Here is a 16049-nt window from a genome sequence, read left to right on the forward strand (position 1 = left end):
AGAGGGACAGGATGAGCTAACAGATCTATTCTGTCTCTAACTCCTACAATTCTTCTTTTGTTGTTTTCCTTTGTATCTCAGTCTGGGTTCTGTTCAGATCATTGAGAAATAGGGCCCAGGTTCTGCTCACCTTGCCTGCTCTGGGGCAGCTGCCTGTAAATCCATCCTGTCCACCCATTGTCCTCATAGAAAACATCCCTGTTATGTGCTTAGTCCACTTAACATTCTCATTATACACATCTCTGGCAAAAATTGATTCTCTAGGGTCAAAGAAAACATTTCCTACTGCTGGAGACATAAATCTAGTTATCTATTGGCAGGTTATTTTCTCTTCTCTGATGAAGCATAGGGTTATTGTCTTAATAGTCACTGTGATGTCATCCACATGACAATCTCTTGACTAACTCAGCTACACTCATTCAGTACAGAATCACTGCTACTATGTGTTGTAAACTTGGCATAGACTTAGGGTTGCCAACTTTCTAATAGCACAAAACCAAACACCTTAGCTCCGCTCCTGTCCCGCCCCTTCTCTGAGGTCCCACCCCCCGCTCACTCCATTCCCCCTCCCTCCATGGCTCGCTCTCCCCCACCCTCACTCACTTTCACTGGGCTGGGGCAGGAGGTTGGGGTGCGGGAGGGGGTGCAGGCTCTGGGAGGGAGTTTGGGTGCAGAAGGGGGCTCAGGGCTGGGGCAGGGGGTGCGGGCTCTGGCCGGGCGGTGCTTACCTCAAGCAGCTCCGGTTGGCCCCCAATGGGCTAGCACCAGCTCTGTGTCCGGACTTGCAGTCTGCTGACCCAAATCCTGGAGCGCTGCCCCAGTGCTGGGTGTGCTCCAGCTGGCTGCACGAAGAGGCTCAGTCAGAGCGGGGAATCCCTGTGCATGGCTTGAGGGGAGTCTGGCACCAGCCTCCAGAGCAGGAAGGCTCAGGCTGGTAAATCTCCAGCTGGGGGGGCACAAATGCTTTGCCTCCCCACCCCATGCCCAGTGCTGCACATGGGCGGTGTCACTGCGACTTGTGGTGCTGGGTCTCCGCGGGATCCTCGCTGCCGGGTTGGACCGGCTGCAAGGGGCATTGTGCAGCTCTGGCCACCTCCCTCCGAGTTCCTCTTGGCCGCGGAGCCCGCCCTTCATTCTTGACAGCCGGAAGTAGTGGCCTGGCTCGGGGTAGAAGCCAGAGGTGGCGGTTTAGCCAGAGGGTTGAGTGTCTGAGCGGCAAACCGCCTAGGAGCTGGACCTGCCAGCCACTTCCGGGAGCCGCGTGGAGCCAGGGCAGTCAGGGAGCCTGCCTTAGCCCCGCTGCGCCGCCGACTGGACTTTTAACAGCCCAGTCAGCAATGCTGACCAGAGCCGCCAGGGTCCCTTTTCGACTGGGCGTTCGGGTCAAAAACCAGACACCCAGCAACCTTACATAGACTCTACAGACCCCTAATGTGCCCTCACATTTTGACTGTCTTCCTAGCACACAGAAGTGGGAGTCACGAGGCCTTGATTCTATTGCTTGGCTCTTCCACTAACTCTCCCTGCCCTTCGGCAAGTCACTTCACCTCTCTGTTCCCTCACCTGTGAAGTAGGAGTAATAATAAATATTCACCTATGTTTGTAAAAGGCTTTTAGATCCACAGGCGGTGAATGCTGTCTGTGGAAAGTGCCTGGCATTATTATTAATGAAATCTCTCTGGCTAGTGGAAGAATCTTGTTCTGAGGCAGGGTACCCTTGCCCTAACAAAAGCCAGTCTGACTCATAAAAATCAGGGGCCAGAATTATTCCAGTCAGAAATTTTAACAGTGAAAGTTCCAGCTCTGAGCTCTACAAGGCTCGGTGGGGAACATAGAGATTCAAAGATCATCTACAATTGACTCCACGTTGACTTCAATGGAAGTTGAGGGTATTTAGCATTTTGCAGGGTAGGATTGTTTACTGATGTGTCTAACACAATTGAAAAGTCTTTGAAAATTCTGTCTGTGGTATGAGTGAAGAACAGAGATGGGCCCAAGCCACAAAACTGGGATGTGGATTTGCATCCAGATTTCAAAGGCCCCATAGTTCAGGTTGTTCTGATTGCAGTCATTGGATTGGGTGCTTTGGGAATAAGGGCTCTGTGCCTTCTTGAGACATGACCGCCTGATGCCTTCTAGTAAAGGATTACATCTCTGCATGGTTTTTCCTCTCAGTCCCACTGGAAACAGGGATGTCCCAGTCACGGTGCCTGACACCATCACTGAGTGGAAAGCTGGGATGTTCTGCACATCAGAGGTGGGCTTTGGACTCGCCCCAACCACCAGCCTCCTGGCCTTCAAGCCCTTCTTTGTAGAGCCCACACTGCCATACTCTGTGATCCGGGGAGAGACTTTCACCCTGAAAGCTACTGTCTACAACTACCTGCTGCAGTGCATCAAGGTGAGTCCTGCTAGTGGCACTGTAAGGAGTGAGGGGTCAGGGTGGGTGAGAGGTCACGTTGGTCCCTGACTCACCCTGGGAGCAGGTGGGGATAGCATGTTCCTCATCATCTCCTGGACTGTTTGCACCACTGCTGCCCCTTAGATCAAAGTGACCCTGGCTGAGTCCCCAAACTTCCAGTTGGAGCCGTGTGAGGGCTGCGTCTACACCAGCTGCCTGTGCGCCAATGAAGCCAAGACATTTAATTGGAGAGTCACAGCTAAACAACTAGGTGAGGAGAATGGTGGGATGAGGGAGAAACAGCCAGGGAGGGGGCAATTGTGCCAATTACTGGACTGCAGTGCATATTGCACTAAATAAGAAGAATGGAGTATGTAGTCTTTTAGCTTTAGGGCACTGATTGCCACCTAGCCTCAGGTCGGGGGCACTGGCAGGATCAGGAATGGGCCAAAGAGCCATTCATCTCTAGGCCACTGGTTCCATTCATTGTCTCTGGTAGGTGACATCTATAGCAGTAACGGAGGGTGTTTTCCACAGGGGATGGCTGCTGGACAATCTGTCGTCTCTTGTTTTCAGGATCGGTGAATATCACCCTTAGCACAAAGGCCCTGGCCACCAAAGATCTCTGTGGAGGGGAAGTACCATTTATACCAGAGAGAGGACGGACAGATACACTGATCAAACCCCTTCTAGTCCAGGTCAGTTTGGGACTGGACTTAGCTGTTTTCTCATAGCTAAAGGGGTGGACATCTGAAATCAGGTTTTGCTCAGCCCCCATATTCAGTGGGGTGAAGTTTGGGGTCTGAAAATGCCCCCTCTTATTTAGGGGAACTAACTGGCATCTCCAGGCCTGAGCCAGGGTCTAGCTGGGTCCCTCCAGTAAGGATCAAAGGACATGCTTCTGAAGGAGATTTCCTCTACTTTATGCCAACCCTCGATCCTTTTGTGCCCCCTTCTGCGGGCAACTTCATCCCCCTCATGCCCTGGCATCAGGGCTTGCCTTGTGGCCATTGATCCTGCCTCCTCTATGCCCTATCTGAGATGCTGGGATAACAGACGCAGCCAACTGATCCCTTCACATAGGCCCCACTGCAGTGGCCCCTAGCCTGGGAATCAGCCTTGTCAGGAGCTCTGAAGTCCTTGAGTTGCATGGAGCAAGAAACCAGACAGATGTCTGAAAAGGACGGGTTCTCACAGAAGCCTGCCATGAAAACACATGTGGTTCATAACCTATTTGTAACCCTATGTCTCTCCTCTCTCCACCTCCTCTCTGGTCCCCAATGTTGCTGTCTCCTCCCCAATAGCCAGAGGGAGTTCTTGTGGAGAAGGCTCACAGCTCCCTGCTTTGCCCTAAAGGAGGTAGGTGGGCTGCTCAGATGGGACAAAGGGGCATAAGCAGATGCAGGTGTGTAGGGGGGATTCTGTAGCCCTGGGAAAGTTGGCTCAGGAGCAGCCTTTGTGTTTTATCTGAAGGAGGTAGGTAAGATCACATCTTGTCTGTGTAGGGCCCAGTGCAGGATTGTTCCTTGTTCTTCAGGGTTTTGTCCAGTCCTAGCTTTAAATGATTGAAGTAATGGGGCTGTCACCCCTTCTCTTGGGGGGCACGTTTCCACTGTCTCACTGCAAAGAAATGCTTCCTCATATCCAGACTCAAATTTCCCCCTTTCACCTGATTTACCCCTTCTAAGGCCTCTTGCTAACCAACTCCTGGGTTTTCATAGAAGGCAATCATGTCTGCTGCTTTGTCATCGTGGCCAAGCTATATAAGTTGATTCCAATTTGAAAGGCAATGGGAGCTCCCTCTAAATAAGGAGAGCAGGACTGAGCCTATAATATAAATGTCCTTGCTGCTAGCATACAAGGGTGAAAGCTACTTCCCTTGGGCATCTAGATATAGCATAGATACAACTCTGGACTGATCCAGTCTATAGGGAACAGTCCTGCATTGGACCCTAGAGGATGGACTGGAGGGGATTTCAGAGTTCGGTTCCCATCTCCACGTTTTCCATGGTTTATGACGAGGCCATTAGCAGAATTAGTGAGATCTAGAGGTCCAGATAAATAGACTAAATATGCCTTTGCCTCTGAGGTTTGAACTGTGATGGAGTAACTGAGGCAGGAAGAATCAGGGAGGTTGCTCTGGATAGTGGGGGCTGCAGGGGAGAAGGCTTTCGCACCCACAGTGGGGGAAATAAAGTGGAGGAAGAGAGAACTCAGGGCTAGGTGAGTGGATGGGGCAGGGAGGAGAGCAGAGACGGGGTCTGTGGGGTCGGCTGGAAGTTCCGTGAGGGGTATGTGAGATGCGGGAGCACAGCTGGCTCTAGTGGGAGAGTTTTCTGGGGATTCTGGAGGGCGTTTTTTCTGATTCTCTTCCTGTTTGACACCTGGGTCTCAGTAACTCCAGCGCAGGATTCTGTGTCCCTGGAGCTGCCCCCGGATGTGGTTGAAGGTTCAGCCAGAGCCACCATCTCCGTCATGGGTAAGGAATTCAGCCCTGGGCGCCATGGGCAGGGGGTTCTGAGGTGACTCTGATCCAGACCTTAGGTCTATGAGTATGGCCATGGGGAAGCCCAAACTGTGAACCCCCAAAACTTCCACTGATATTTGACAAAGTCCCGGCCATTTTCCTCCCATTTCCATGGCTGCATTTCCTGGTTCCAGCTGGGGCTGGATGCCCCAAAATACCCAGCAGGAGAGAGGCTGTTCTTCTTGTGGGAGCCTCCGGCAGTGACCAAAAACAGCAGCCGCTACCCCAGGGGATCGCACGAGGAAAGGCCTGGATCCCCCCGTCTCCTCTCCCTGGTGGGTCAGCCCTGAGAGGTTCCGGTAAAGTCTGAATTATAGACACTGAGCTTCCGAGTGCAGATCCCAGCCCAGGCGCTGAACGCTGGGAAGGGAACCTCCCCATCCCCCCCATCTAATGGACCATTCCACCAGTGAGCGAACCCATCTCTTGTTATAATGGAACAGTCCAACAGGGAGGTGGGAAAACACCCTCCTTATAAAAGAATGGTCTACCTGAGAGGGAAAGTACCGCCCCGCCCCTACATTTCTTTAATGGTAAAATAACCCCCCGCACGCATGCACACAATGGAATATTCTATCAGGGATGTAAAACAACCTGCCCTCTGGGAATATTTGCAGTGGGAGGAAAAAATAACCCCCAGTGTAATGGAACTTTCCCTTTCCCGGAGTAAATATAAACCTTCACTGTAACAGAACATTCTACCGGGTGGAAATACCCCATGCAGCAATGGAGTCCTCCCAAGGAAAGGAAAATATCCTTTAATGGAAGGTTCCACCAGGGTGAGAACATCTCCACCCCCAGTGCAATAAATAATGGAACATGCTAACAGACTGGGCAAAAAACATACTTCAGGCTGCAATTCCACCAGGGGATGGGGCTACCATCACCATGCTATAATGGAACATTCCAACAGGAGACCTAACCTCCCCGCCTCTCAGCCAATCAGGATTTATCCCTGTTGCACCATCTGGGTTTCTCTCTGCTTTGTCCGGCCCGGCAGGTGACATCATGGGGACGGCGCTGCAGAACCTGGACCGGTTGGTGCAGATGCCCAGTGGCTGTGGGGAGCAGAACATGGTGCTGTTTGCCCCCATCATCTACGTGCTGCAGTATCTGGAAAAGACGGGGCAGCTGACCCCAGAGATCAGGGAGAGGGCGACGGGATTCCTGCGCAGCGGCAAGTACCCTGAGCCCAGCTCCACTAGTGTCCAGTCTGGCACCGGCCATGCCAGTAGCCCCTCTCCGGCACCCACCCTGTTCAAATCCATTCCTCTGTCTGGCACCCATGTAAATACTTGTCAATGATCTTATAAACACTTCATTACCCCCACTCAGTGACCACTCTGTAAATATCCTCTCCCTGACACTGGTGGGTGACAGTATAGTTTTCTGCACCTCTCTCCAGGGTACCAGAGGCAGCTGCTCTATAAACACCATGATGGCTCCTACAGTGCATTTGGTACCACAGACCAGGAAGGTAACACCTGGTAAGTTCTGGGGTAGCTCTCTCGTTCCCTGCACTCTGGGAGCCAGGAGCCTATGAACTGGGGGATTGGGCTGTCACTGACCCCTCAGGACTCTTCCCAGTGCTGCATGGGGAAAATTATAAGTGTCATGCTGTGCATTGTACATGCCCCTCCTACTTCATGATAGGCCCATAGTGCCTCAGACAAGCCATGGGAATGCAGCCGCCTCTGGGACAGAGGACAGTAACTGGGCAGAGAAATGGGACTGAGCACATGGCACAACAATGGGGGAGGGGAGCTCTAATCAAGGACTGACCTCCTTCTCCTCCTGCTCCCTCTTCCTCACTCACTCCTTTGCCTTGTTCTTTCTCCTCTCTCCCTCTCTTTTATCCACATTTCTTATTCACTCTGTCTCTGTCCTCTCCCTCTTTCTACTCCTCTCCCTCTCCTCGTCCCCCTCTTCCATGCTCTCTCTCCCTGCCCCCAGGCTGACAGCGTTTGTGGCCAAGTGCTTTGGCCAGGCCAGGCCATACATCTTCTTAGATGACAAGAATATCCGGGATGCACTGAGCTGGCTGCAGATTTACCAGTTGCCCAGCGGCTGCTTCAGGAGCGTGGGGAAGCTCTTCCACACAGCCATGAAGGTAATGGTGTGGCGCCTGCAGGCCCCATGCAGAGCTCCACAGGCAGCCATGGGGCTTGACTCAGCTCGGCTTCCTTGACACTTCCTCCTTCTCTGCCTTGGGGGGATTAGTTCAGGGGAGGGAGGGGATTCAGGGGCCTTTATAGAGATGGAGGGGGGGTCACTGGTCCCCATCCTGCTTGAGCCCCTCTCCTAGCTCTGGGTGTTTGTGCTTCTTGCAGGGCGGCATGGATGGGGAGGTGCCCCTGGCTGCCTACATCACTGCAGCACATCTGGAGATAGGGGAGGCACTGAATGTGAGTATTAAGGCCCTTCCTTGTGCCACTCCTGCTCTCTGGACACCTTGAGTCCTGCAGAGCTCAGTGCCGGCACTTCACTCGCCTGCCTGCCTTACTGGGGTGGGCATGGGCAAGGCACTACTGGGGGGAGGAGCTTGCACCTGCAGTCAAGAGGAAGGCACTGCTGGGGTAGGGAGAGAAGTCCAACCACTCCACAGGGAGGGCGCTGCTGGGGACAGCTTGCAGTGCGGAGCACATCACTGGGAGGGAGCTCATGTGGATGGAGTCCTGTTGCTTGTAATCACACTAACATCCCAGTACAGTCCCAGCGGTGGTACAAGGTATTGGCCTGGAATTTGGTGGCTATTTGTGTAGGGGCACCCATGTGTACCCAGGCGAAGCACTGTGAGGATCGTCCCAAGTGCCCGCATATGCCCTTGCATATAAACCCATGTGCACTTGTTCCTCTGTGTGTGTCAGCCTGCCTGTGTGTACGTACCCCCACACGTGTATATGATTGTATGTCTGTGCAGCCATTGCCTGTGTGTGCTTTCTTGCTCCACAGAGCACCGTGGTGAACAAGGCCTTGAGCTGCCTCACTAGTGCCCTTCCCAACATTACCAGCACCTACACGCAGGCACTGCTGGCCTACGCCTTCGCTCTGGCCCACGACACCCAGCGCACACAAGAGCTGCTCACTAAACTAGACCAAAAGGCCATCAGAACAGGTACCAGGACTGAACAGCATTGACTGACACACAGAGATGGGGCATGCCAGGGAGAATGCGATAGATCAGAGCATGTGTCTTGCACCCCAACTCCTCCCACCCCTGGCTTATGTCTGGGCCCCACAACCTGGGCTGTGACTGGACCTTATGGGCCAGATCTTTGAAAGAGCCCAGCTCCCATTTACGCACCAAAGCATTTGACCAAATTTTCAAAAGCACCCAGTCTGTTGGGAGCTGAGCTCTTTGAAAATCTGGCCGCAAGCATCACAATGGGAGAGTCATGGATCTGGCTGGATGCGCCCTTCTGAGCCACCTACCGAACTGCTGTGAGGGGAATCCATGCCTCAGGTTCCCTGGGTCCCCAGGGCATTTTAAGCTTACAGAGCCTGAATAGGAAAGTACAGATCATAAAAACAATAAACATCTGAAACTGTAATGGCCGTCACTTTCTGTAATGTCTCACCCTTCCCTTAGCAGTCCTTAGGGACCATCAGTGGCCAGGAAGGAAGGCAGGGTGTCACCTGACTCAGGCAGGCTGTTACATGGTGGGTGACCTCTCTCCCTCATGGAGTCAGCTTCTGTGTGGCCTTGCCCTCTCTTGCCCCACACTTCCCCTTCCAGTTTGGCTCCCTCTGTTTCTGTGTGTCTCACTATGTAAACCCCGCCCTTTGTTCTGTCTTTTGGGTAACTTTCTACTGCTCCTGCCTTCCTACCTGCATTCAGGAGAGAAAGCTAAAACTGGTTTTCTAAGGATGCAGCTGCTTTTAAGCTTAACCTATGTGCGGTCTAAGTATTCCCCACTGTCCCTGTCTGCTGCATACCTGAACAGGTCCTGTCAGCAGTGGTAGATCCATATACGTATAGGTATTCATGATGTAGCAGTATTTCATAATACAACTTCACAATATCAAGCAGAATTTGTAAATTGTACAGACATATTCCCAATTCGTCACAGGGAAGTGCTGGGCTCTTTTGGGAATAAACCCTTATTTAGGTGCCTAAATGGAAGTTGAGTTCTTTGAAAATCTGGTCCTGTGTGTGTAGGTCTGTGATATGCCAGGCAGAGGAACTGGGTAGGGAACAAGCTACAAGAATCATATTCGTTACTCGTCTGTGTGGCTGCTTGGGGGGCATTTATCTGGCTGCCTGGGTGGCTGTCCACCTTGCGCTCTGGGTAGTGACCGTTTCCCCAGCAATCTGGGTAGCCAGAGGCTTTGTGTAGCTAGGAGGTATTTACCTCTTGTGTAGGTAGTTTTGGTGTATTTACCTAGTAGTGTGTGTAACTGCAGGTATTTGCTGTGCAAGGTGTTTACCTAGGAACCTGGGTCCTTCTGGTGTAATACGCAGTGATGGGTTTTTCACACAGTAACCCAGATAGCTGAGAGGTATTTTCTCAGTGTTCTGTGCCACCCCAGGCAGTGGGACCCTCCCCTTCTGTGGTTTGACTGATTGGGTCACATTTACTCCACAGTAACTCTTAACCCATCCAAGGCCTGAGGATTTTATTCTCCTGTTTTATTCCCCCTTTCCCAGGAGGGCAGATTCACTGGAGCCAGGCCCCCTCCCAGCCACCCAGTGCTGGTGTGTGGTCCCAACCCCAGTCAGTGGACGTGGAGCTGACGTCCTACGTGCTCCTGGCCCTGCTCTCCAAGCTGAACGTCACTGGGGCTGACGTTGCCACAGCCTCTGGCATTGTGGCCTGGCTCACCAAGCAGCAGAACGCCTATGGTGGCTTCGCCTCCACGCAGGTAACACAGGCCTGACTGCTGTGGGAGGTGATGGGCCGTGATCCCACTGGAGAGAGAGTCTCTGCGCTGCGGCTGTGGGAATATGACAGTTATCAGTGCTCTGGGATGTGAATACTTCTGGGTGCAGGGACTGGGAGTGCAGGGCTACATTGAAGGGGTGAATCCTTATTTCAGTACCCTCAATTGCTGAGATCCCACTGTTCTGAGTGTTTCACACTTCTGGCTCCAAAGAGCACCCCTTTCTGTCTCACCTACAAACAGCGAGGTGACTGTCTCTCTCTCCCCAGGACACGGTGGTCGCCCTGCAGGGTTTGGCCAAATATGCAGCCCTGACGTACAGCGAGAAGGGAGACTTGGAGGTGATAGTGAAGTCCAAGGAGAGCTTTGAGAGGAAGTTCCAGGTCACCCACAAGAACCGGCTACTGCTGCAGCAAGCAGTGCTGACAGAAATCCCCGGGGAGTTCTCAGTGCAGGCCCAGGGCAGTGGCTGCGTCTATGCCCAGGTGAGATGCCCCTTCTGTGGGGAGGGACATAGCCCCCATGGATGCCCCTGTGCCTGATCAGCAAAACACATTTTCATGGTCAAAGAGAGCCATTTCCCTTGCTTACTCAGCAGCCAGGTCCCAGGTGATGCTCAGGCACATGGAGGCCTGACTAACAGCAGCTTTCCTTACCATCCCTTTCCCCACTGCTGTACCCCTGCCCCCCAAGGGTTATCTTGTGACAAAATGTGGGTAAACATAAAGATGGCTGGTCTCACACTGCTCCCAGGGTGCTAGGGGATCTGGAGATTGTGTGTAGGTGCGATGTTTGCCCCTAGTGGAGAAGAACCCTAGTCCCAGCTATACTAGATGAGATCCTCTATAGCTCTTGGGCTAGAGGTCTGTGTTCCTGGGACTGAAACATCTGGGTTCTAGCCCAGTTCCCCATGTGTGGTTTATGTAGTTGTTGTGTCTGGGGATTAGGGATTTGAGCAGTAACTAGAGCCAGTGGAAGAGCATGAAATGTGATTAGGGAATCCAAGTGATGAGTTGGGTTCACTCTGATCTATGAGGACTTACTGGTGAGTATATGGGCAGCTACTGGGTATTAGTAAAAATGGTCCAAATCTTGTTAGCTTTAAAAAGGAAGTTGATAAATTGGAGCAGGTTCAGAAAAGAGGTACAAGAATGACCTGTGGCCTAGAAAGCCTTCCTTTGCCGTGAAAGACTAAAGAAGCTCAATCTATTTAGTTTATCCAAGAGAAGGCTCAGAAGTGACTTGATCACAGTCCACAAGTACCCATGTGGGCAGCAGACTTCTGATAGTAGAGGGCTCTTCTATCTAGCAGGCAAAGATATAACAAGATGCAATGGCTAGAAGCTGAAGTTAGTCAAATTCACTTTAGAAACCAGGTGCAAATTTTTACCAGTGCGAGTGATTAACCATTGGAACTATTTATCAAGGGATGGGATGGATTCTCCATCACTGGCAGTCTTTCAATCCGACTGGCTATCTTTCTCCAAAACATGCTCTAGCTCAAACAGCAGGTATGGCCTTGCTATAGAAATTACTGGGTGAGGTTCTATAGCCTGTGTCGTGCAGGATGTCAGATGAGATGGTCATAATGGCCCCTTCTGACCCTAAACTCTAGGAATCTACTAAATCTTTATCTCCAAATGATCCAACTAAAAAGTCTCTGTAGCAGCCTGTCTCTCTCCTCTGCAGACGGTGCTGAGGTACAATGAGCCTCCCCCACAGGTCTCTGCGACCTTCTCTGTGCGCATCACCACACAGCTGATCGACTGCACCAAGGGTGACATGCGTGTTGTCACCATCCGCATCCATGTCAGGTGACCCCGAGATTTCCCCTGTGTATACACCACTGACCTGGGATGCAGCCCCTGCCTGGAGCAGATCAGGGAGTGTCAGAGAGCTGGTTGGGTTTAGTGGCTGGGAGGGAGGAAGGGACTGCGCGTTTTGCAGAGGAAGGGGTGAAGGGCGAATTTGGCAGCTGTGAGGGAAGAGGGAGGAAGGGACCAGGTGCTTCTGGGAGGGGTTGTAACCATGAAGTGTGGTTGGAGTTGACTTGCTTGTTGGTAGAGGGGCGGGAAGGAGGGAAAGGTGCCCCTTTAACATCGTCCTAGAGAGAGAAGGGTGTGGGGAGATACAGAGAGGGGAGTTGCTCGGGGAGACACGGGGGGCTGCGTCTGTTCAGAGCAGGGAAACCATCTTAAACACCCTCCTACAGCAAGCAGTGTATGCCAAGGGAACGTCCAGGGCCTGGTGCTTGCATGAGGAGGAAAGATGGGGTAGGGAGGAGGTAGAAGAAGATTTATAGCCTCATTTAGCCCCTGCTCACGGGGTCTTTGACCATCTGCATCCTTCCTCTTGCCCCCTGCCCAGCTACATCGGGAGCAGAGTCACTTCCAACATGGTGATCGTGGAGGTTTCCCTATTGTCCGGATTTAGCCTGGCTTCGGGCTCCCTCACATCAGTAAGGCACCTGGGGAGCAGAATGGGGGCATGGTGAAAGGGTCCCATCCAGTCAGTGCTGGTGGGATCCATCCTTAGCCAGGGAGAGGAGGCAGGTTCCACAGACAGGTTCCTGGACTCCACCCTGAATGATGATGTCACCCCCTGTCTCCCTCGGACATTTAAACCCCAAAGCTGGCTGTAGAACCCCAGACACATGCCTTGAGAAGGAGCCCAGTCCCAATGACCCAGGCAAATCCTTGTCCCTCATCTCACAGGAGCTGAGCGACCATGTGGAGAGATCAGCCCTAATGAGGGGAGAGAGCTCTGATGAGAGCCTGGCTAGGGGAGGGGTAATAAGAGCTCATCTGCTTTCTGGCTACAGGGGTTGCCGGCAGGGAGGCTGCTTATGGCCTGGGGGGGAACATTTCAATAGGAATTCTCACCCTCGCCCCCTCAGAGACCCAACTCAACCATTACCTTTCATCTTTTCTCCTATCCTAGTTGCAGAGCAGTCCCCTGGTGAGGAAAACGGAGGTGAGCCAGAGTGGTGTCTCCATCTACTTGGACCAGGTAGGTCTGATTGAGATCAGGACTGGAATAGCAGGGGGCTGCAGGGCAGGACTGAGGGGCATTGGCAGAGCTGTGTGGGGAGCCCAGCACTGGAATAGTAGGGGGGCTGCAGGGCGGGACCGAGGGGCATTGGCAGGGCTGTGTGGGAAGCCCAGGAATGGAATGGCAGGGGGGCTGCAGGGCAGAACTGATGTGCATTAGTCAAGGCTTTTCATGGGTAACCCTATCACAGCACCTGAGTTCCTGATTCTCATTAAATTCCTGCCCAGACTCCAGCAGAACTAACACAGTCAGTCTCTGGAGCCAAATTTAGGGAAGTAATGTAAAGCCTCTCCTCTCCCTCCCACCCCCCACCCCCAGCTGAGCAATACGACTCAGACATACGTCCTGCAACTGGAACAGAAGATCGAGGTGATCAACCTGAAGCCAGGACACATCAGAGTCTATGACTACTACCAGCCAGGTGAGTTGCTGAGCTTCTGGGGCATCTGAGCTGGCGGGGAGGGGGTGTCTCTGTGCAGGTGTAACTTGGATTCCTTGTCTCCCTGTGCAGAGGAGCAGGCCCTGGCTAATTACAGCGCCATCTGCAGCTGAGGTAGGTGTGAAGTTCATGGACGTGACTCTCTGCTCCCCTCCCTGCCCCCTGTGTGCATCTGGCACTAGCCTCTGTGCTCCTCACACAATGTCCCCCCAAGGTTGGCACGATGGCCCCTCCTGCTGCTAGGAACAGCCCCCAGTGTCTCTGTGCTGGAAATGTCTGCCTTCCCAACTCTCAGGGGCTCCCTCCCTCTTGTCGTATTGAGCTTTGCAGAGGAGTCTTTAGTGTACTCCCCATGTGACAGGGCATGTTCCTGGGACAGGCACCACACCAGTGACAGCAGTGGGACCTTGCTACCAAGCGTTAGACCTTTTGTAATGTGCTCCTCCTGGGGCTGTGCATGGGGGATGTCTGGGAGCTTCAGCTAGTGCAGAGCATGGCTGCCCATGTGTTGCGTGGTGTGTCATGTGTGACATCAATACTCCATGGTCACGCTGGCTCCAAGTAGTGCTCCCATGTGGAGTTCATGATGCTAGATCATGGTGCAGAAAGCATTAAATGGTTTGGTACCTGGCTCCCAGAGAGCCCCATTTCTCTCCCTGGGCCATTCTGCTGCAGCTGAGAGAGCAGAGTCATTAGAGCTGGAACTCCTTCAGATTACATGAGAGGGGTATTCTCATTGTGAGCCCACAGCTCTGGAATTCGCTTCCCACCCCCGAGTCTGAATAGCTGAGTTCACCTTCCAGACACACTGCAAAGCCCACGCCCCTTTTTTCGTACTGGCTTGTAGAGGGTTCCTGAGTGGATGGTGTTTTGGGTGGTATAATTTCTTGCTCTCTGTCTCTTTCTCTATGCTCAGTATCATCTCTTCAGTCTCACCATCTCAGTCTCCTTTACTCTCATTTTATCTCTGATTCACTCCCCTCCCTAATTGTCTCCTGGGTAATCTCCCCCTCTCTGTTCCAGCACACAGGGAGGAAGATGTTGGATGGAAGTCGTGCTCCCAGCAGCAGGCCCTGCCCCCGTTCAGCAGGATTCCTGAGCTGTCCTTGCTGGGCTGAGGGGATAAGGGATGCCCCGACAGCCCCACCTGCAAGGGGCTGGGGCATTGGCACTGGGTGGGTGGGGGATCTCCATGGGCTCCGTATTGGATCGCAGGGCTAGGCTCAGGCTAACGTTCCTCACCCCAGTAGCCATTTCCTGGTGAATTTTTTATATGTCTGATTATTTTTGATCATTTGAATCTGGGAATTTTCTTGACTCTGAAAAGAATAAAAATAAAATGGAAATCACATACCCAAGACACTGCGGTATTTGATTGGGCTCCATAACAACAGTCATCCCAGAGGAAATTTGTGGGTAATTTGTGAGGCTGACACTACTGGTGTGTCCCTGACATTCACTTCTGTTCTCCCAATGATAATTTCATAGATTCATAGGCCAGAAGGGAACCATTGTGATCGTCTAGTCTGACCTAGTGTATAACTCAGGCCATACAACTTCCCAGAAATAATTCCTAGAGCAGATCTCTTAGAAAAAAACATTCAATCTTGATTTAACAATTGTCAGTCATGGAGAATCCACCACAATCCTCGGTAAATTGTTCCAATAGTTCATTAATCCCACTGTTAAAAACAGGGCCGGCTCCAGGCACCAGCTGAGCAAGCAGGTGCTTGGGGCGGCCAAGGGGAAGGGGCGGCACGTCGGGTTCTTCAGCAGCAATTCGGCGGTGGGTCCCTCGGTCCCTCTCGGAGGGAAGGACCTGCCGCTGAATTGCCGCCGAAGAAGAAAGTGGCGCGGTGGAGCTGCCACCGATCGCGATCGCGGCTTTTTTTTTTTTTTTTTTCGCCGCTTGGGGCGGCAAAAACCCTGGAGCCGGCCCTGGTTAAAAATGTACACCTTATTTCCTGTCTGAATTTGTCTAGCTTCAACTTATAGCCATTGGAGCATGTTATACCTTTCTCTGCTAGGCTGAAGAGTCCATTATTGAATATTTGTTCCCCCTGTTGATATTTATAGGCTGTAATTGAGTCACCCCTTAATTTTCTCTTTAAGTTTAATAGATTGAGCTTTTTGAGTCTATTTTCTGATCCGTTAGTCATTCTTTTAGCTCTTCTCTGAACCCCCTTCAGTTTATCAACAACCATCTTGAATTGTGGGCACCAGAACTGGACACAGTATTCCAGCAGCGGTCTCACCAGCACCAAATACAGAGGTAAAATAACCTTTCTACTCCTACTCGAGATTCCCCTGTTTATGCATTCCAGGATCACGTTAGCTTTTTTTCCCATCACACTTGGGAGTTCATAGAATATCAGGGTTGGAAGGGACCTCAGGAGGTCATCTAGTCCAACCCCCTGCTCAAAGCAGGACCAAATCCCAACTAAATCATCCCAGCCAGGGCTTTGTCAAGCCTGACCTTAAAAACCTCTAAGGAAGGAGATTCGACCACCTCCCTAGGTAACCCATTCCAGTGCTTCACCACCCTCCTAGTGTAAAAGTTTTTCCTAATATCCAACCTAACCCTCTCCCACTGCAACTTGAGACCATTACTCCTTGTTCTGTCATCAGGTACCACTGAGAACAGTCTAGATCCATCCTCTTTGGAACCCCCTTTCAGGTAGTTGAAAGCAGCTATCAAATCCCCTCTCATTCTTCTCTTCTGCAGACTAAACAGTCCCAGTTCCCGCAGC

General features: G+C 52.1%; 1 protein-coding gene across 1 annotated transcript in view; it reads left to right on the plus strand.

Annotated features, from left to right (window-relative positions):
* LOC135885688 (alpha-2-macroglobulin-like protein 1) overlaps positions 1-14417 on the plus strand; it is a 37128-nt gene extending 22711 nt beyond the window's left edge. Inside the window, exons 18-34 of the mRNA XM_065413620.1 lie at positions 2176-2401; positions 2546-2672; positions 2978-3099; positions 3706-3760; positions 4797-4880; positions 5929-6105; positions 6334-6415; positions 6882-7038; positions 7259-7333; positions 7881-8043; positions 9577-9791; positions 10079-10294; positions 11499-11623; positions 12177-12267; positions 12750-12818; positions 13179-13281; positions 14323-14417. Of these exons, the coding sequence (XP_065269692.1) occupies positions 2176-2401; positions 2546-2672; positions 2978-3099; positions 3706-3760; positions 4797-4880; positions 5929-6105; positions 6334-6415; positions 6882-7038; positions 7259-7333; positions 7881-8043; positions 9577-9791; positions 10079-10294; positions 11499-11623; positions 12177-12267; positions 12750-12818; positions 13179-13281; positions 14323-14417 (2182 nt within the window). The remainder of the gene's footprint in view (positions 1-2175; positions 2402-2545; positions 2673-2977; positions 3100-3705; positions 3761-4796; positions 4881-5928; positions 6106-6333; positions 6416-6881; positions 7039-7258; positions 7334-7880; positions 8044-9576; positions 9792-10078; positions 10295-11498; positions 11624-12176; positions 12268-12749; positions 12819-13178; positions 13282-14322) is intronic.
* The last annotated feature ends 1632 nt before the right edge of the window (positions 14418-16049 follow it).

The sequence above is a fragment of the Emys orbicularis genome, chromosome 1 (assembly GCF_028017835.1).
Source record: "Emys orbicularis isolate rEmyOrb1 chromosome 1, rEmyOrb1.hap1, whole genome shotgun sequence".
NCBI classification, from domain to species: Eukaryota; Metazoa; Chordata; order Testudines; family Emydidae; genus Emys; species Emys orbicularis.